This window comes from Grampus griseus (assembly GCF_964374135.1).
Source record: "Grampus griseus genome assembly, chromosome: 5".
In the NCBI taxonomy this organism is placed as follows: domain Eukaryota; kingdom Metazoa; phylum Chordata; class Mammalia; order Artiodactyla; family Delphinidae; genus Grampus; species Grampus griseus.
In genome coordinates, this window is record NC_138998.1 from 36,661,660 (window position 1) to 36,683,637 (window position 21,978).

General features: G+C 37.9%; 1 protein-coding gene across 1 annotated transcript in view; it reads left to right on the forward strand.

Moving 5' to 3' along the window:
• The window catches only part of LEKR1 (leucine, glutamate and lysine rich 1), a gene marked incomplete at its 3' end in the record, with an annotated part of 265,325 nt that overhangs the window by 236,536 nt on the left and 6,811 nt on the right, over positions 1-21,978 (forward strand). Inside the window, exons 10-11 of the mRNA XM_082654392.1 lie at positions 8,357-8,518; positions 12,067-12,366. Coding sequence (XP_082510518.1) covers positions 8,357-8,518; positions 12,067-12,366 — 462 coding nt within the window. The remainder of the gene's footprint in view (positions 1-8,356; positions 8,519-12,066; positions 12,367-21,978) is intronic.

Sequence of the window (21,978 nt, forward strand, 5' to 3'; positions counted from 1 at the left end):
AACTAAAATACTGGAGAAAAGATAGAAACAATGGTTTCAAGACACTGGACATCAGGCAATGAAGGACAGTGATTCTTGGAGATAAGAGACAAACAAGATAACCCCTGTGATTGCCCTAACTTAGTGCCTTGAAATAAATTTAAGACCATGGTACAGGGAGTGGGAATCCAGGTGGAGTGTGGCAGATTCTCTGAGTTGAGGAGACCTTATGAAGAGTGCAGGGAATCTAAGTGGCTAGAATTCACAGGATAGTGTTCTCAGCTGCACAGAGAAAGAATATTGAATGTCTACAAAGAATCCCCATTAATTATATGTATGCTCAGTGCATATAAATGGGGAAACTACCCAGAGCAAGGGAGACCATCTGAAAGGATCAGAGATAATGCTTACACAAGGCCAATAATAATGCCTGTTCTCACCAGCCAGACTGGAAAACCTATAATTCATAGGGCAGTAGGTAGAGTTCTCAGAAGGGTCTTGCATCAGTAGTAGGGAATAATTAGCCCTAGACTAAATGCTGAGCTGGTCCTGCTCAACAAATTTTAAAAGGAAGGCATTAAAAAAACTCAAGCTGATTCCAAGAAACTTAACTACATCCCAGAAGAGAGTTCAAGAATATTTATAAGAATACAAAAATATCCAGCATTTAACAAGATAAAATTCACAATGTCTAGCATCCAATCAAAAATTGCCCTGCATGGAAACAGGAAAATAGGACTCAAAATGAGAAGAAAGATCAACAAATAAAAATTGACTCAGAAAGGCACAGATGTTAGAATTAGCAGACAAGGACATTAAAACAGTTATGATAACTGTATTCCATATGTCCAAAAACTAGAGGAAAAATTGACCATGTTAAGCAGAGATGTGGAGGATATAAAAAAGACCTAAACTGAATTTATAGAGATGAAAACTACAATTGTCTGAGATGAAAAGTATACTGGATGGGATTAATGGCAGATTAAACATTCCAGAAGAAGAGGTTAGTTAAATTGAAGACACAGCAATAGAAACTATACAATGAAATAAAATAGAAAAGAGACTCAGAACAAAAAAAGGGCATCAGTGAGCTGTAAGACAAATTCAAGTGGCCTAATATATGTATAATTGGACTCCTCAAAGCACAGGAAAGAGAGAACAGAAAAAATATTTGAAGAAATAACAGTTAAAAAAAACAAAATTTGATGAAAACTATAAACCCACAGATTCAAGAAGCTCAGCACACCTCAAGCATTATAATCCAATTGCTCAAAATTATTAATAAAAAGAAAATCTTAAAAGCAATCAGAGAATAAAAGACATATATGAGGAACAAAGATAAGGGTGAGAGCTGATTTTTTTTTTATCATAAACAATATAAGCAAGAAGACAGTGGGACAGAAAGTATTGAAAGAAGAAGGGTGGGGCAGGGGTGAGGGGGTGGTGGTGGGAGCTGTCAACTTAGAATTCTATACAAAGTGAAAATATTTTTCAAACATGAGGGTGAAATAAAGGTCTTTTCAGAATGAAAAAACCAGAAAAAATGTATCTCCAGCACACCCACACTATAAGAAATGTAAAAAGAAGTCCTTTATTCAGAAGGAAAATTATACCAGATGGAAATATGGATCTATACAAAGGAATGTAGAACACCAGAACTGGTAACAATATGGATAAATATGATATTTTTATCATTTAAATTTCTTTAAATTATAATGGACTATTTAAATTAAAATATTAATAATCTAATGAGATTTATAACACGTAGAAGCTAAATATATGACAACAATATCACAATAGCTGGGAAGGGAAAGATGGAAGTATACTATTGTGAAATTCTTTTTTTTCTTCTTTTAAGTGAAAATACAATTTATTGGCTCTCGTAACTGCAAAGTTCAGTGGTGGGCTACCTTCAGGCACAGCTGGATTCAGGGCTGTCAAGCTGGTTTCCTGCCAGATTGGTTTCATTTTCAGACTCAGAGTTGTCCTTCCTGATGGCAAAAAGGGAACAGTAGCTCCTCCCGTCTCTTTTCTGCATTCTTAGCAAAAAACTCACTGTAGCTGTCAGATTCTAACTGAATCATGTGCTTAGTCTTGAACCAATCACCACAGCTGGCAAGACTGGGCATGTTGATTCATTTGGACCTGGGTCACATGCTCACCCTTACAGGACAGATTCCCACTCAACCATATTGACTACAATAGGGGAAGAATGAATCCCTAAAAAAAAAAAGAAAAGAAAATAACAAATATCCCCTCAAGTTTTCAGTTGAAAGATAGGCCAAGAGATAGGGCAATGGGTAGGCAAACTGACAATGAGCTGGGAAATACAGTGGACCCTTCTGGGGGTACCTTCCTGGCAGATTACCCTTCTCTGAGAATTTCTCCATCTGCCTCATGGGTTGAGCCAGATTCCTTTCATTTGCCCCACTCTGGCCACTCTACACCCTTGAAACCCTGCTTTCTATCCCCAAAGCCTGAATTGAATGGATGAAAGTAATAGTTCCTGGACCCTCTGACTTTTGGTTGGGGTTGGTGAGTATGGAACAATGGCAGGAGATCTAAGGAAGGGAAGAAGGGGTCCTTTCATTTTAGTTTTATCCATCAACCAACCATCACAGCCCCCTTTTTCCTCCAGCCTTATAGAGATATTATTGACATGTGACACTGTAAGTTTAGTATGTACAACATGATGATCTGACACACACATATATGTGTTGCAAAATAATTACTACAATAGGGTTAGTTAACATATCCTTCACTTCACATAATTACCTTTGTTGTTTTGGTAGTGGTGGTGAGAATATTTAGATTCTTATACAATATATGAAGTGATATATCACAAGAAGATAGATTGCAATAAGTTAAAAATATATTCTATAAACTCTAAACCAACCACAAAAATAGAAAAACGAAGAGTTACAGCTAATAAACCAGCAAAGGAGATAAAATTGAATTTAAAAAATAATCCAAAAGAAGGCAGAAAAAGAGGGGAAAAAATGAGATGGGCCAAATAGAAAATGCATAGCAAGATAGATTTAAAGCTAATTATATCAATAATCAAATGAAATATAAATGGTCTAAACCAGGGTCAGCAAACTTTTTCTATAAAGGTCCAGTTAGCAAATAAAATATTTTTGGTTTGTGGAACATACAGCCTCTGTTGCAACCACTCCACTCCATCATTGTAGCTTAAAAGCAGCCATAGATGATATGCAAATAAATGGGCATGGCTGAATTTAGTCTGTGGACCACGGTTTGCCAAGCCCTAGTCTAAATACCCCCATTAAAAGACAGAGATTGTCATGTTGGATGAAAATGCGAGACTCTACTATATGTTGCCTATAAGAAATGTACTTTTATATAAAGAAATATTTTTAAAAATAGGTTAAAAGTAATGGATGGAAAAAAGATATGCTAGAACAAATCAAAAGAAGCTAAAGTAGCTACATTACAATCAAAATAGATTTCAGGGAAATAAATCTGAATATTTAGAATATTACCAAAGATAAAGAAGGTCATTTCATAATGGTAAAGAGATTGGTTCACCAAGAAGACATAATAATCCTAAATGGTTTTTCACCTCGTAACAGAACTTAAAAATTAAGCAAAAAATGATAGAACTACAAGGAGAAATAGACAAATCTATAATTAGAGTCAAAGATGTCAATAACCCTCTCTCAATAATTGATAGAAAAATATCCAGAAAACTCATTAAGGATATAAACTATGGAAAATAGTATAATAATTTATTTTGAAGAGATACAGTAAACACTATTACCAAATATGACCTAATTGATATGTATAGAATCCTCCATTTAACAGCAGAATACACATTCTTCTCCAGTGCACATGGGACATTTATTAAAGTAGATCATATACTGGGAGTAAATATGTCTCAATAAATTTAAAAGGATTCAAGTCATACAAAGTATTTTCTCTAACCACAATGGAATCAAATTAGAATTCATTAACAGTTATCTGGAAAAAAATCCCCCAATATTTTGAAACTAAATAAATACCAAGTCCATGCTCTTAACCACTATGCCATGTAGATGTGTAGGAAGACAGCTGTGTGGAAAAACTCACCACGCTGAGCTATGGAGTCCACCAGAGACACCTGGGTGTGCAGCCCTCTCCACTTCACGGTAGCTCTAAGATCTTTGTGAAGGCACTTAATTTCTCTGAGACTATTTCTTACTGTAGACAGTGGGAATAATAATTATTGTATGTTCTTTCCAGGGTTGTTGTAAGAATTAAATGAGTTAGTAGATGAAAAGGGCCCTGTACCATACCACCTAGCCTGTTTGTTACTTGGTGAACATTCTCTCCTTCCGCCCTCAGTTTACTCAGTTCTTGGCAGGACTTCAGTGCATAGTCTGATTCCTTAGCATTCGTATTTTTTTACTACAATACAAAGCCTAGTATTTGAATAGTCATCTACTTCTATAATATATTTATTCAGTGGTTAATTTAGAAATAGTCTGAAGTATTAGTTTTCAACCAGTATTTGTTTTTAAACTTTTAGAAAATAGTATAATTTATTTTTAGGAGATATATTTTGTTTAATGATTTATGTACATCAAATATAAACAAGTGGTCTGATTTCTACTTTGACATCAGAAACTCCCTTGGTTTTAAAGGGATTATCAAAGTAATCAGTGATTATATTTGGTGTTTGGCTCCACGAACAGTTAGAAAATGATATCAAAATCAACCACAAAGATCTCACTTGGAAAATAATTAGTGGAAAGATAGCATTTTGCACACTAGTATTAGACACAAATATTATAAAACTCTAATTATGCATTTCAACAACAAATACAAAAGGAATTAAAAAACAACATACTCAGAATGCTTTGGAGTCATCAGAAGGCCTTCAGGGAGGAGACAGAGTTTGAGCTAGAGGAAGATATGGATGAATTAACATCTGGAATGTGTACACAGACAATAATTGATTTTTGTGTAGCTCTTGAACTCATATATTATTCATGCTGTTTTTTAGAGATTAGAATTTTTTCATGATTTTCAAAATTACTATTAGTTATTGTATAAAGCAGTTCATAACATGTATGCACCATCACCTAATTCATTTATTTTGCATAAACCTAAGTCCTGCCATCTAAGATACTTTAAACAAACAGCTCTTATCAACATGTCAAAAACGTAAACATGACAATTTGGTATGAATTCATCTTTTCAACGACAATATACCAGCTTAAGCAAATCATTGTTTGTGGGCTCATCACTTTGTTCAGACTCTTCAGATCGTGAAGGAACCAGTAGTGTCATCTCTCTGTGCTACAGAGTCAACACATTCAGATGGCTTTTGGCTTCCCACTGCAGCTTCCTTAAATGTTTAGAAATCCCACCTGAAGCTCATCACGTTGCTTCTCTTTCTCAGGTTGTGCAAATTAAAAATCAAATCAGAAATAGTAAATCACTCTTCTTTTTATCTACAGTGTTTTTCTTTCCCATCCTCCATCTATTCCTTCCTTTTTCCCCTTCCCCTTACCTACACTAGTTCATTCCAAGGAACAGTTCAGGGGCAAGAAGATCTCCTTTCTTCCTGACTCAGGTAGAACAGAACATTCTTCTCATTCAACCAGTCAGCCACCCCCTTTCCTTCCCTGAACTCTTCCTTTGTTTCCTCTTCATCAAGGGACTCTGCTGATTTGCTAAATGGCCTCTTCCCCATAATAAATTTAAAGAACTTCTGTTTTTAAAAGTTCTTCTCAAGTCCTTCTGTCATCTAATTTAGTTTGTCCTGTCCCACATAGTTTATGTACATCCTTGTTCTCTTAATTTGAATCCATATTTTGAAATATGTCTTTTTATCCTAAAATAACTCTGGCTCTACCAATTAACCACACAAGGAAATTTTTTTGAACACTTGATATTTTAGTACCTTGGCACAAATTTTTCTTGAGTTTTTCAAAAAATGTTTGTTTACTCTTTTTTTTTTTATAGTGTCATGGTATCTTGTGGGCTATTAACTCTTGAAGTTTTCTGAATGTTTTGCATTTGATTTCCTCCTTTCATGTGTTCTTGACTTATCTATTCCAGTGTGGCTGGAGCGCAGTAATCAAATGGGAAAGGCAGTAAAAGTCAGGTTGGAGAAAAACCACTAAGAAGGAATAAAGTAATCCAATTTATGGTTTGTGAAGAACACTGCTGTGTATCAGGTGTTGGAGAGAGGCAGGAATAGAAGTAAGGAGGCCACTCAGGAGGTGGTGGTGACCACAACTAGGGTGGTGGAAGTAGAGGTGTAGAGAAATGGATGGATTCGATGCATCTTTTGGAGGCAAAATGAACAGGTCTTGGTGCTGGATTAGGTGTGGAGGGTAAGGGAGACAGAAGAGTGAAAGGTGATTACCCCAGTTACTGACTTGAATAACTCGATGGGTGATGGTACTGTGTCCTGAGATGGGGAGCATTGAGGAAGGAACAGGTGGGGAGGGAATTGTATCAAGATCTCCGGTTCAGACAGTTTTTTTGAGATACCTGTGATGTATCTAAATGGCTACCAGGAGGCAAGTGAACACAAGTACCTGGAATTCAGAAGAACATCTGCTCTTTTTTCTGAGGGCCCTGAGGCGCTCCTTGTCTTTTGTAATCTGCTAGCAACACACCTGAACAGTTCTATCATGTTCCTAAATGATTATCGGTATCCTTTCCCCCAAACAATCCAGACATTTATTTTGAGAGAGCCAAAATAACTCCGTGCATTGAGTATAAACATAACTGTTTTGCCTTGATGCAAATGGTCAGTCCTATACCCAGTGCAATAAATCCCACAGACCCCACACTGGGACTAGTCTTCTATGTGGATTTTATGTAATTTAAATGGCTTCCTGAAAACTTTCTTAGCAAACTTTCTGTTTCCTGGTACCCTAGTTTCAGTATCCCCTTGAGAAATTCAGGTTGACCTCTCTCCTTCTCCTCTTAGTGGCCTGAGAATCACAGTCACAGTAAGTCATGTTTGACGGTTTTTCTCCCAAGTTATCTGGCATTTACTCCCTCTTAGAATTTATAATCATGGCACAATGTAAATCTCGAGCCGGCCTGTCACTGGGATCCCTTCTCTACTCCACTATATAGTCTCCCAGGGCTAAATGACTCCAGGACTCATAGATTTGTTCTCTCGCTCCAGTAGGCAGAGCCAAAACCAATGGTTAAAAACCATGGGGAGAGAGATGTTGGCTCAACTAAAGGAAAAACTTCCTAATGCTGAGCGCTATCTGAAAATGGAAACGCCTGCTGGGGAAGGAGTGAATTATGGTTTCTGGTGGTGTTGAGGCACAGAGCAGACAATGATTTGGTGCAAATTCCACGGTAGAGTCTGAAGTCAGGGTGTAGAAATAATCTCCACTGCCTATTGAATCCCTGCTTGTGCAAGAGCTTTACACAGATGTTTCATCTCATTTATAATCCTCATAACGACCCCCAAGGGAATTAGTTATAACCACATCAGGAGAGGTTACAGTCACAATTTAAGATCACACAACTAGAGTGGCAGAGCCAGGATTTAGAGCCAGGATTTAAACTCAATCCAAAGCCTTTGTTTATTCTTCCACAATTCATGGAAGCTTGAGAAAATGAACTAGGGGATTTCTAAGGTCCCTTCCAGCACTGTGATTTTATGTGAGTCAAAATCTGGATACGGGCATCACTGACTATGTTTTCCTTCAATCAGCCTTCTGGCCTCAATCGCATTAAAATGATAATCTTTGTCCCCAAAACTGTCTGATCTCTATCAAGAAAGGACCATTTTTTAAAAATCGACATTTATTCCTTGTATCCACTCTTAGTTTTCAGCAGAACTTAGTGTAAGAGCCTCAAAATCTTTTGTTTTTTCCTTATAGGGTTGCTGGCAAGGACTGAGTTTACACCATAAATGTACAGAAGATGAAGCTTTTAGTATTTCTGAAAACTGTTATAATATATTGTACTAACTTCTCTACTCATTTTACAGGTTTTGATGGTCTTAGAAGATGTAACACTATTTGACCTAAGGTCAACTTTTCTGGCCCGAGTTCTGAGTCAGATTGTTTTTAAACATTAGAATTTAAAAATTAATATTAGGATTAGAATTTTTTAAATGATTAGATCCTGAGTTCTCATCACAGGAAAAAAAATCTATTTCTTTAATTTTGTATCTATATGAGATGATGGATGTTCAGTAAACTTATTGTGATAATAACTTCAGGATATATGTAAGTCAAATCTTTATGCTATACACCTTAAACTTATACAGCACTGTATGTCAATTATATCTGAATAAAACTGGGAGAAAAAATATGAGTCTGAAAATAGGCTTAATTTACTTATCTTAAGATAAAATGGCTCTATTTGTGTGTTAAATGCTATTTTCTAGGTTGAAGCTGAACTCGCCAAGGAAAGGGCCCAACATTTAGTTGAATTTCAGGAGCAAGCTCTTCTCTTTGAAGAAGTTAAACTGGAACTCGATATTGAAAAGGAAAAACACCAAGAAATAATCCAAAAGTGTAAGAAAGAAAAAGAAGAACTACAAATGAAGGTCTGTCATTATGATGTTCATCATTATTTAATGGGTTTGAAACTGTAGATGTTGGTTATTTCCTCCTAAGGACACCACTATATTTATAACTCCTGTAGATTTTCTCATGGTCATTGTGCCTTAGTTTTAGGTAGATAGAATGGTTTGGCTATTCTCCAGAATGAATGACTGAGATAAATTATATAAGCATACAATCCAGCTATGTATGGTATTTTTTCCTACTAAAATAAACCTATTTTTAAAACAGCATAAATTATATAACTAATAATTAGCATGGTTAGATGTTCCAATACCTCAAGTATCCAACAAAAGATAATGAGGTGTTTCACATAATTAAAATTTTACCAACAATTAAAGGCTATCCCCTTTAATGGCAAATATTTTCAACTCTAAATATTTTTGAATGAAGGGAAATATTTTTTAAATGTAATCACACCTCCATAATTTCTTTTTTTCAAAGTATCATTTTAACTTTATTTTATTTATTTATTTATTTTTGGCTGCGTTGGGTCTTTGTTGCTGCGCACAGGCTTTCTCTAGTTGCGGTGAGCAGGGGCTACTCTTCATTGTGGTGCACGGGCTTCTCATTGCAGTGGCTTTTCTTATTGCAGAGCATGGGCTCTAGGCACGCGGGCTCTAGTACTTGTGGCTTGTGGGCTCTAGAGTTCAGGCTTAGTAGTTGTGGCGCACGGGCTTTGTTGCTCCGTGGCATGGGGGATCTTCCCGGACCAGGAATCGAACCTGTGTTCCCTGCATTGGCAGGCGAATTCTTAACCACTGCGCCACCAGGGAAGTCCCCATAATTTCTTAAGCAATGCATCCTAAACATAATACAAGGTTTCGTTAAGGTTCCCTTGTTTTCATAACACCTGAGAGTAGAATGTGTGTGTGTGTGTGTGTGTCTGTGTGTGTGTGTGTGTGTGTGTGTGTATTAACCAAGACCCAGTGGTGAAGTCATATTTTTGAATAAACTCATTAAGAGTCTATGTAAATTAGCCTTAAATGAGACTTACTGGCCTCTACTTTGGTGTATAGCGGGTATGGTACAGCCTTTTCAGTAGCTCACTGGGAACGATAGGCAGGGCTAGCCACATGAGTGTAGCACCATAGGTCCCCACACTCAAAAAGGCCTTTCAGGTTTAACATTCTGCAAATGCTGTCTTGAAATTCTTAATAATTTTACATCTGGGGGGACTTCCCTGGTGGTCTAGTGGTTAAGACGCCCCCTTCCAATGCAGAGGGTTTAACTTCCAATGTGAGTTGGATCCCTGGTCAGGGAGCTAAGATCCCACATGCCTTGGGGCCAAAAAGTCAAAACATAAAACAGAAGCAATATTGTAACAAATTCAATAAAAACTTTAAAAATGGTCCACATCAAAAAATAAATTCTTAAAAAATTTTTTAAAAAGTAATTTTATCTCTTAATTTGTGTTTTGTTAAGTGAAGTCATATTGGGACAATGGAGTATGTGCTGGGAACTTGTAACCTGGCTCACTTTAGGCCCCTCCTCTTCTGGACAGATTCTATCCTAGACAGACCTCTTGCTTCCTGGCTCCTGCCCCCCACCCCACTTTTCCCGTAACCTTGTGACTGCTGTTGCAGTCCCCAGGTGGCTCAGGACCAGCAGCAGGGGAATGCTGAAAGGCAGGCCCCAACTTACCAGGGCTACAGTCTTTCAAGAGAAATCATAAGTCCAGATTTTGTGAGTGAATTCTCTTGATTTTTTTTTTTAAAGGAATATTATTCAGCTTTATTCACTTATTTATTTTTGGCTGCACTGGGTCTTCATTGCTGTGTGTGGGCTTTCTCTAGTTGCAGTGAGCAGGGGCCATTCTTCGTTGCGGTGTGCAGGCTTCTCATTGCAGTGGCTTCTCTTGTTGCAGAGCACAGGCGCTAGGTGCACAGGTTTCAGTAGTTGTGGCACACAGGCTCAGTAGCTGTGGCTTATGGGCTCTACAGCACAGGCTCAGTAGTTGCAGCACATGGGCTTAGTTGCTCCGCAGCATGTGGGATCTTCCTGGACCAGGGCTCGAACCCGTGTACCCTGCTTTGGCAGGTGGATTCTTGACCACTGTGCCACCAGGGAGGTCCCTTGATTTTTAAAATGTTGACTCCCTTTTTAAAAAATCAAAACATGTTTGTGGCTATGTGAGCCTCCTCTCCCCAGGATAACCTGCTCTGTTTCAGCGTCAGCTCTCCTCTGGATGAAGGAAACTACTGTTCAGACCTAGCAGTGGCCCTCTTCCTTCCTGGATTAATTGAAGAAAATGGAATATTAATTTAATTTATAAAATTACTAATGTGGGAAATAGATTTCTTGTAAAAGTTATTCTTAATGTAAATTTAACATTTGAAACAAATTTTGGATACATAACTTAAGTAATGGTTCACAAAATCCTTGGAACTTTGGTCTATGAATGTTTTCCAGATTCTTCATGGGCTGATTTCTTGTACTAATATTTATGTGACAATATCCATAGCATAAATAATAAGGATATGTTTCATCAGAAGGAGTTTTGCTCTTCCTGGTCTGTTTTCTGTTATTTGTTTTGCTTTTTAAGGAGAAAAAAGTAAGTAATCTTTTCCCTTCTAAAGAATTTCATGACTTTGAGGAGAAGTTTCTCAAGTTATTCTTTCCTCTCTTTGTCTAGAGGTACCACCTTTAGAAGCAGTATATTTTCTAAGTATTCTGGTATCGTCTAGAACTGCACTGTCTAATGTGGTAACTTATGTGTCTACTTAAGTTTCAATTAATTAAAATTAAATTGAAAATTGAGTTCCTCACTCATGTTCGCCACGTTTCAAATGCACAAGAGCCCATACTAACAAGCGAGAGCCTATTATGTGCATTTCTTCCCAGCTTAACGAACAGTGATATCACCTTCATAGCTTGGAATTGGCCAAGGTGAGAGTATTCACACCATGGAAATTAGATATAAATCTGGTTTTTGTGTGTGTATGTGTGAGTCCGTTGTTAAATATCTACCAGCACACCACTATCAATAGTCACATGTGGCTAGTGGCTACCATATAGGACAGCACAGGATATTTCTATCATCACAGAAAGTTCTGTTGGGCAGGGCTGCTATAGAAGGTGTAGTGTCTAGGGTACCTCCAGTCATCATATTCAAGAAAGAAAAAAAATATATCGAAGGAAAACTTAACTGGTATGGTTTGAGTAGACTATAGGTGTGGTGCTCTCCTACATGCATCCCCAAACATCAGGCATTTCTAGGTCCCAAAGCCACCCTAAAGTGAGTCCAGACAGGCACTTGATCAAGACTTGAGCTGTCCTTGGTAGCTCAGTTCAGCCACAGAGATTTATGTATTTCCAAGTATGCCCAAGTGATTAATGCAATTCCATTTTAGTTGATAAAAATAAAATTTTAGTCTTAACTTTTAAAATCTTGAAGCCCTATATATGTCATAGGATTTGTTTTCATCAGATCAGAACACCAGTTATTTAGAATAAACCTCTTAAAACCACGAGAATTCTGTGGATACCTAGAGACTATCACCCACAAACTAAGGCAAGATTTATCTTACAGATATCTGACTTAATTGAAGGCGCTACTAAGGATCTAAGGCTGAAAGTGGCTGCTCTTGAAGAAAAGCTCCATGAATCCCATATTCAATATACTGAAGAATCTGAGTTAAAGGAGAAAGAAATCGAAAACCTTAAAAATTTGGTTGCAGAATTTGAATCACGCTTGAAGAAGGAAATTGACAGTAATGATTCAGTTTCAGAGGACTTGAGGAAGGAAATGAAACAGAAGTCAGATGAACTGGAAAGAGTAATGCTGGCACAAGCACAACTGATACAGCAATTCAACCAGTCCCAGGAAGAGGTAAGAAGCAGGTGATGGTACCATTGCAATTAGTGGAAGAGTGCATGTTCTTTCAACAAACAAAACAGGAAAGGTAGCTTGGTGTCATGCAAAGAGTCCTGGACTATTAATCAGAGATCTGGGGTCATATCCTGGCTCTGTCCTTAACTAGGCAGGCACTTAACCTCTCTGGACCTGGCTTCCTTTTCTGTAAAATGAATAATACATTTAACTACATAATCTCTAAGGTTTCCTGAGCCAGTTCTACTGTGTTGCAAATGACCATTTAAAACCTCTCAGATTAGAAATCTTTATAAATTTATGTCTTATTTGTTGTGACATTAAATCTTTGCCAAAGAAACTTTTAGAGTACTTGCTGCTTAAGTTAATATTTTGGACAATATATTTGAAAAACAATTGTTCTTTAGGGTTTTATTTTTCTGTCAATCTAAAGTTATAAGATAATTTACATGTAGTGGTCTTCTTTCCTATGTATGCATGATTATTTCAGCAGTGTTTTTATTTAAACCAGAGTAGACTTATTTCGATTTGAAATTTTTTTCCTAAGAAAATCTTATTTCTGAACTGCTGAACAGTTTAGAAATGGTGGATGCTATGGAATGAATGTGTGTGTGTCCCCCCACATTCATATGTTGAAACCTAATCCCTAGCGTGATAATATGTGGAGGTGGGTCTGTGGGAGGTGATTACATCTTGAGAGATGAACTAATTTCCTGAATGGGGTTAGTGCCCTTATGAAAGAAAACTTCCTCGCCCCTTCCACCATGTGAAGACACAGCAAGAGGATGGCCATCTTGAATCAGGAAGCGAGCCCTCACCAGACACCAAATCTGCTGGCACCTTGTTCTTGAACTTCCCAGCCTCCCAAACTGTGAGAAGTAATGTTTGTTGTTTGAACCACACAGCCTCTTGTATTTTGTTATAGCAGCCCAAACTTATTAAGACAGTGGGGCAATTTTCCAATAGCCAAGAATTAGAATATTGTCACATTAGAACATTTGATCCCATTTATGACAGTATAGCAAATAAAGGCAAATGGAGGAAGATTCTGAATGTTAGTTATGAGTAATTTTAGGGGGGTTTTATTGGCATCTTAATAAAAGAATAAAAGGCAAGTGCTAGTAGTAATATTGATCGTTAACAAACATACCATGTTTTCTTCCTGTATTTAAATTATCAACCCAAATTAAAAGTTTATGCTATCATTAAAATTATGAAGTGAACCTATTGCAAAGAAATTTTAAGTTAAAATGTAGAATTAGCAGAATACTGGATCAAGAATAATGCCTAAAACCCTATAGAGTAGGAATTATTTCCATGTTACAGATGAGGAACTGACTCAAGATATTTGAATAATTTGTAAGCTCACACAACATGGTGGAGCGAAGATTCAAATATGAATCTCCAAGATTTGACTCACCAAACTTCATCTCCATGAATCTCTATACTTCCTCTTTTAGGATACCAGAATTCTAGTTATTCTGCTTCCAAATTTCAAAGTGACCTCAGACTTGGCACTCAACATCTCCAGGACACACACACACACACACACACACACACACACACACACTGTCTCTCTCTCTCTCTCTCTCACTTTTAGAATAACAACAAACACACTAGTGCTTACTCCACCAGATGGTTAGGGTGTTACGTGATTGAGTGTCTCCTGTTGGAACACAGCAGCACAGCCTCCCTTGAAAAAGGGAGCTGCTCCACCAGTCCAGGCAGGAGTGGCAAGAGTGAGCACACATGGATCCAGCTCTGCTGGAGAAGGAGAGAGGTGATGCTTCAAATGAGACAGCAGTGTTGAAGTTCAAGAGGAGGAGGGACAGCAGATTAAAGGAGAAAAAACTCAAAGTTACTAGACCAGCAGGTTTTCTAACTCCTAAATCCCCAAAAGAAATGGCAATATGGAAAGTGACAAGTAACTTATAAACTAGGACATGTAGAAAAAGACTGAAGGGTCAAATCCAGTAAATATATAATAGGCAACTATTCAAGTGCCAGGCACTGTGCTAGTCATCAATAGGCAATTATGAACAAGACTGGCAACTGCCATTCCCTGCTTTCAAAGAGGAATTTACAGAAAATATTATGTGAGCAATTAAACTGACATCCAGAGGAAAGAATGGCCTAAAAAAGAAACTTCTCATATAAAAAGCACAGACTAAAAGCTAAAATATTGGCCATAAGGACTTGCATTAGTTTTCTATTGTTGCATAACAAATTGTCATCAAAATCAGTACTTCAAACAACATTTATTATCTCATAGTTTCTGAGTGTCAGGGATCTGAATGTGGGGCTTAGCTGGATGCCTCTGGCTCAAGGCCTCTCATGAGGTTGGTGTTAGGGTGTCAGGGGCTGCAGTCTCATCTAAAGGCTCAACTGGGGGAGCGTTGGCTTCCAAGCTTACTTATGTAGTTGTCAGCCGGATTTATTTCCTCAAGGCTGTTGGGCTGAGAGCCTCAGTTCAATGCTGGCTGTTGGTCAGAGGTCCCCACTCAGTTCCTTCCAACACGAACCTCTCCAAAGAAGAGCCTACAACGTGGCAGCTAGCTTCCCTCAAAACAAGCGAGTGAGAATGAGAGCATGCAAGAGAAGGTGCCCAAGCTAGAAGCCACAGTCTTTTTGTAACCTAATCTCAGAAGTGGCATCCCACTGCTTTCGCTGCATTCTATTCATTAGAGATGAAACAACAAGTCCAGCCCACACTCAACACAAAGGGATTGCACAAGGCTGTGAGCAGCAGGAGGGCAGGGATAACTGGGAGCCATTTTAGAGGCTGCCAATCTCAGGGCCTCTGGAGGTAATTTTGGCAAGAAAAGCTAGGCTAAAAGTGGAGAGCAAATATCTTTTTCACACAAAAGGAGCTACATTTGGAGTTCTTCCTGCTTGTTATAAAAGGAAGCCACTTAGAGATAAAGTTTTATTTTTTTAAATGTGGACTTTCGAAAGATACAAGACACTGAGTTGGTATTTAAATGATCATGGATCATTATTGGGGAATAGAAAGAGATCAGCACAAAAGTAGTTACCTAAGGACATGCCTGAGGGCAGACTTTCCATTAGAAGTTAAATAATTACAACTGAACTGTAAGAGTAAATAATTAAGGCTGCTTCTCTGGTTAAGTATGCTAAGGTCCAGAATATTCTTATAAAAATAGGAAATGAGCTAATAAAAGTGATAGGAGTTATGAGCCAGAAAGAATCAAGGTTGTTAACAGGTAAAGTGAAAAGCACTACTTTTTTGTGACCATGCATTCCAGGCACTTGAAATTTCTCAGGTTCTGGAGAAAAAAAAAAGCTTCATTTAAGTGGAGAACAAATTCCCATTAAAAAGAAGATAAATCAATGGTCTAATAAGGAAGCTAATTAAGGGGAGGAAAGCCCTGCTCTCATTCAAGAGGCCAGAGAATAGATAGAACTTTGTTTTTAATTGTATAAAGAAAGTTCTCAAGGATAGGAGGAAAGCCATAGCCTCTAAAGGGCAAAATGGACATTCCTGCATGGAGCAGGGATTAGTGGAGAGCTGCCACAGAGACGAGGGTCAAGAAGGTGAGGCGACAAAAGGTGCAGGTCAATAAGAAGAAAGCAAATGGGAAGTAAAACTGTATGGGAAACGTAAATGTGAAAAGGGGGCTCCTGAAATTCTATATAGGGCGAAGACACAGACATGAAAATTGGAACATTAAAAAAAAAAAGTAGCAAGTCAGAAAAGAAACATAGTATGTTAGAGAATAGGACATTATCATTTAAAGTCAGGTTAAAATAGATCACATGCTTCTTGCTGCCAGTTTTCCTTCCTACTAGCTCTGTATGAGTCCTATCAAGACAGTGTGGCCCCGATGTTAGGGGCCTTGTGATCCAGAGGAAGAACGTGGTAAATCTGAAAAAACAGTCCATGTACAGCTATCAAAGGAAAGCCCGTACAGAGAGTGCAATATTTTTGTTGTCTTAAAATTATAGATAAGGAAAACATAAGGGGCAGAAGTTTTAAATTCTACTACTTCCTGCAGCTATTTGATGAAAATGGAAGATTCAAAAATAGGAGGGATTGCTCTTGGTTAAACATGGAGAATTGAATGCATATGTTTATCTCTGCTTCCATGCCAAACACCACTAAAATGACAGTAAGTTAATAAAAAGTGAATAAATCCATAAGGAAAAAAGAACAAGAAAGGAGGTGACACTAGATGAAAAAGACGTTGACTAAATTTTGGAAAATGGAAAGTAAGGTATGGATGAGAGGTAATCAGCAGGCTACGGCTATTGAAACCTAATGCCTGCGGAGAGTGTGGGAGTATCCGGAATCCTAAAAGGAGCAAACCCAATCACGTGACATGACACTGGAAAGGCTCAGGAATTGAGGACACCAGATACCTCTGAAAGAGGGAGAGAAGAGTGGATCTGAAAACAGGGCTGTTTGAATCATTGTAAAAGGAGCAAATAGATGCTTAGATGCCCTCTCTAACCCAAGCGGCCCCCACCTACGATCCTGGCAGGATACCAAAGGTTTACACTCTAGAAAAACTGAATGCAAGAGGCTTTGGTCTTGAGGATACACAACAGCAGAATATGGGATAAGGCAAGAGCTGGACTGAAGGTCTGTGTATTATAGGGTGAGACCTCCCAGTCCCTAAAACCCACTCACTTCCCAAAACACAGACAACCAGGCTTATCTAACAATATCCAGGAAATTGGAGGAGCCTTCTGTGGCGAAATGAGCTAGCTCAACAGAAAAGACCTCTGGATACTGACAATTGGGGTCTTTTAATTAAAAGGTTTTTTTTTTAATTGGAGTATAGTTGCTTTTCAATGTTATGTTAGTTTCTAGTGTACAGCAAAGTGAATCAGCTATACGTATACATATATTCCCTCTTTTTCGGATTTCCTTCCCATTTAGTAGGTCACCACAGAGCACTGAGTAGGGTTCCCTGTGCTATACAGTATGTTCTCATTAGTTATCTATTTTATACATAGTAGCAATAGTGTATATATGTCAATCCCCATCTCCCAATTCATCCCACCCCACCATCCCCCTTGGCATCCATACGTTTGTTCTCTACATCTGTGTCTTTATTTCTGTTTTGCAAATAAGGTCATCTATACCATTTTTCTAGATTCCACATAATATGCATTAATATACAATATTTGTTTTTCTCTTTCTGACATACTTCACTCCATATGACAGTCTCTAGGTCCATCCACATCTCTACAAATGACCCAATTTCATTCCTTTTAATGGCTGAGTAATATTCCATTGTATACATACACCATATCTTCCTTATCCATTCCTCTGTTGATGGACATTTAGGTTGCTTCTATGTCCTGGCTATTGTAAATAGTGCTGCAATGAACATTGGGGTGCATGTGTCTTTTTGAATTATGGTTTTCTCTGGGTATATGCCCAGAAGTGGGATTGCTGGGTCATATGGTAGTTCTATTTTTAGTTTTTAAAGGAACCTCCATACTGTTCTCAATAGTGGTTGTATCAATTTACATTCCCACCAACAGTGCAAGAGGGGTCCCTTTTCTCCACACCCTCTCCAGCATTTATTGTTTGTAGATTTTTTGATGATGCACATTCTGACCAGTGTGAGGTGATACCTCATTGTAGTTTTAATTTGCATTTCTTTAATAATTAGTGATGTTGAGCATCTTTTCATGTGCCTCTTGGCCATCTGTATGTCTTCTTTGGAGAAATGTCTGTTTAGGTCTTCCACCCATTTTTTGATTGGGTTGTTTGTTTTTCTGATATTGAGCTGTGTGAGCTGTTTGTATATTCTTAAGTAAAAGTTATATCCATGTCCAATCTACCCACTGAGACATATACCGGTAAATAAGCCCTTATGCAGGCACACAGAGCTTCCAGTAACATTTTGAAGACTCATTTTTAAGCCCCAAAAGCCAAGAATCCCCAACCATTTGAGGAGCACCTCTAACATGAAAGGCAGAAGTCAGGATCAAACAAATAAGCAAAAAAAGAACTCATAGGAGACAGATACAAAACAATGTGGGAAGCAAAAGTGAGCTTCAAAAAAGAGCACAATTAATATCCTTAGAGAGAAAAGAGAAGATATTGTATCCATGAAACATGAACAGAGGCTATTAAAAAAAAAAAAGAACAGGAATGAGTATTAAAATACAAGAACTGAAATAAAAAATTTAATATTTGGCTTAGATGATAAAGATGAAGAAATTACCCAGAAAGTAGAAGGAAAAGGCAAAGAGATGGAGAGAAGAAAAGAAAATTAGAAGATCAAGCCAGGATGTCTAATACCTCATTAATAGGAGTTCCAGAAAGAGAGAACAGAGAAAATGGAAGGGAGAAAACTATCCAGGAACTAATCCAATAATTTTTCGAAGTACTGAAGGGCATTTCTATATTGAAAGGGTCCACTCAGTATGATGGATGGCAAAGCAAACACATCATGAAATGTCATTACCTTAAGGACAAACGTAAGTACTTAAAAGCGTTCAGGAAAAAAAGAGGGGTCACTTAAAAAGGATTAGAAATCAAAATGGCATCTTTACAACAGCAGTAGAAACTAGAAGCCAATGGCTTCCAAATTCTGAAGGAAAATTTTTTCCAACCTAGGATTCTATATCCTGCTAAATCATCAATTAAATGCAAGTGTCAAGGATATTTTCAGACATTAAAGTTCTCAAAAACGGTACTTCCTTTGCAGCCTTTCTCAGGAAGCTGTTAGAAGATATACGACACCACAAAGAGGGAGTAAACTAAGAAGGGAGAAGACACAGGAATCAGGAAATGAGCGTTCCAGCACAGGAGAGAGGTAGAGGGATTCCCCAGGATGATGGTGGGAAGAAATCCAAGGATGACAGCAGTGCAACAGATTTAGAGAATAGCCAGGTTGAGCTCTGCAGAAGAATGGAGGGTTTTTAGAAGTATGTCTCTGATAAAAAAGAGAACTGATAGATTACATGGAGCGCTTGAACATGTTGAGAGGATATTTACACGTCTGTAAGTAGGTTTGGTGAAAAATTAGTTATCAACACCTAGAAAATTAAGCAGATAAGTAACGGGATAATAATAAACTCTAGAAGGAAACTTTGCAAGAAAGAAAATGTAATCATAGTACACTGCGTGGCTAAGATGTGCATAATATTTTTATACTATAATCATATAAGGTGTAATATAGATTTGACTGAAAATTGCTATAGAAATTGGGAAGATTTTCCAATAAAATTGTGATAGAAGCTTCTCCCAAAGGAGCAGAAACATCTCCTAATGGGGGGAAGAGAAACAACTGTTACGAGTTGAAATAGGAAGTTAAATCCTTGTCTTTCATTCTATGAAATCAGTAGATAACGACTTCAAAACTGAAAACTATGAGATAGCTGTATAATGATATTATTTAGGACTATGGAGACAAATATCATAAGAAACAGCTTAAAAACCTGAAAATGGTTGTTCCTGGGAGGCAGAACTTGTAGGTGTGAAGGAATACTTTATTTCATTATAATTTTATAGTATTTTAATTCTTAACTATGCATAATATATTACCTTAATTTTAAAAAATAATTTAAAATAATGGAAAGGAGTAAATTATAAAGAGGACCTGATAGAGAGAGCAGCAGAGGAAAGGATAAAGGACAAGAGTATAGAAGAAGAACCAGGAAAGTTATAAGTAAAGCAAATAAACAACAGAATACGAAGCTTAATGAGATATTTTTTAAGATTATGAGAAATTTAGAAATTAAGACAAAGCAGATTCTAGCTTAAATTTCAGTAACAGGTGCCTGACACACTTCTGTTTATTCTTCAAGTCTGAACAAAAGGAGAGCTCCTCCATGAACCCACAGAATCCCAGAGGCAAGCTTGGGTATACATCTGTGTGCCTAATGTGACTGTTTTTGTTTTTTTTAATCTTACTTTTTTATTGAAGTAGAGTTGATTTACAATGTTGTGTTAGTTTCTGGTGTATAGCAAAGTGATTCAGTTTTATATATATATATATACATATATATATATGTATATATATATATTATATACATATATATCCTTTTTCATTATAGGTCTAATGCAGTTGTTTATGCACTCATTTAACATGTAAATAGTTGTTTTCTTGTTTTTGTGGTACACGGGCCTCTCACTGTTGTGGCCTCTCCCATTGCGGAGCACAGGCTCCGGACGCGTAGGCTCAGCGGCCATGGCTCATGGGCCCAGCCGCTCCGCGGCATGTGGTATCTTCCCGGACTGGGGCATGAACCCGTGTCCCTTGCATCGGCAGGCGGACTCTCAACAACTGCACCACCAGGGAAGCCCCAATAGTTGTTTTTTAATAGATGCTAAGATGAAGTATTAATTTGGGTAAAGGCATACTTTCTGAGGGAGAGGACTCTCTGAAGAGATAATATTCAAGCAGACCTGAAGTGAGGAAAAGAACATTCCAGGCAGAGCGAACAGGAAGTGCAACGGCCCTGTGGCTAGGAACATCCTGGGAACCTTCAAGAAACCACAAGGAAGTCAGCAAGCATTCCTGGTGCTTAGTAAGCAAGGAGGATGTGGTAGAAAGCAAGGTTGGAGGGGCCAATTCATGTGGAGTCTTTGAAGGCAGTAAAGACTTTGGATTCTTTTCTAAGTGTGATGAAAAGCTACCTGGGAATTTTGAACAAGTGAGTGACATGATCTGACTTATTTTTAGAGAATAACTCTGACTGCTTTGTGGAAAATAGGTTGCAAGGTGGTGGGGGGAGGCAAAAATGAAAGCAGAAAGACCTATTACAAGGTCCTTGAAAAGGTCTAGAAAAGCATTGATGGTCATCGTGGTAAAGGAGGTGATAAGTGGCCAGATTTGGTATATATTTCCTAGATGGAGGCAACAGAAGTTGGAGATGGGTTGGATGATATGAAAGACTAGGAAGGGTCAAGGATAACTCCAGAGTTTGGAATCTCAACAACTGAGAGTGAAAGTGCCATTTACTGAGATGGGAAACACTGGTCAAGGAATACAACTGGGAAGGAATGTCAAGAATTTGATTTGGGACATGTTAACCTTAATACGTATGTTAGATATCCAAATGGAGGTGTTGAATGGGTGGTATGTTCAGGGGAAGGCTGACTAGAAATGCTGATTTCGGAGACATCCACGTGTAGCTGATACTTATGCCTTGGGGCTGAATGAGATCACCCAGGGCATGAGGTAACAAAGAAGAGGGTGGAGAACTCTCCAACTGTGAGAGGCTGGGAGGAGGAGGAGACTAGGCCATGGTGACAGAGAGGGAATAGCTAGTGAGGTAGGAGGAAAAGAGGAGACTAACAAGGACTGTAAGGAAAGAAAGTGTCTAAGGAAAGGAGCATGCAACTTAGGCTCACAATCTCCTGTATAAGAACTTTGATTTCAGATAGGTTTTGGAATTCAACTTTGAATTTTAGAAAGTTAACAAAATGCACATGCCCCTGGAGATCTAGAGTAGCCTCTTCCATGCAGTGACATTAATATTTCTGCAGTGAAACACAGGAATGGCCCCATGAGTGAAATAACAAGACTATCAGTCCAGTCAGATTTTATTACCAAATGTTACAAGTTAGACACATTTTTCTTTACTGAGCTTTTTGGATGTCAGAATTGTGGCTAATGCATTGTA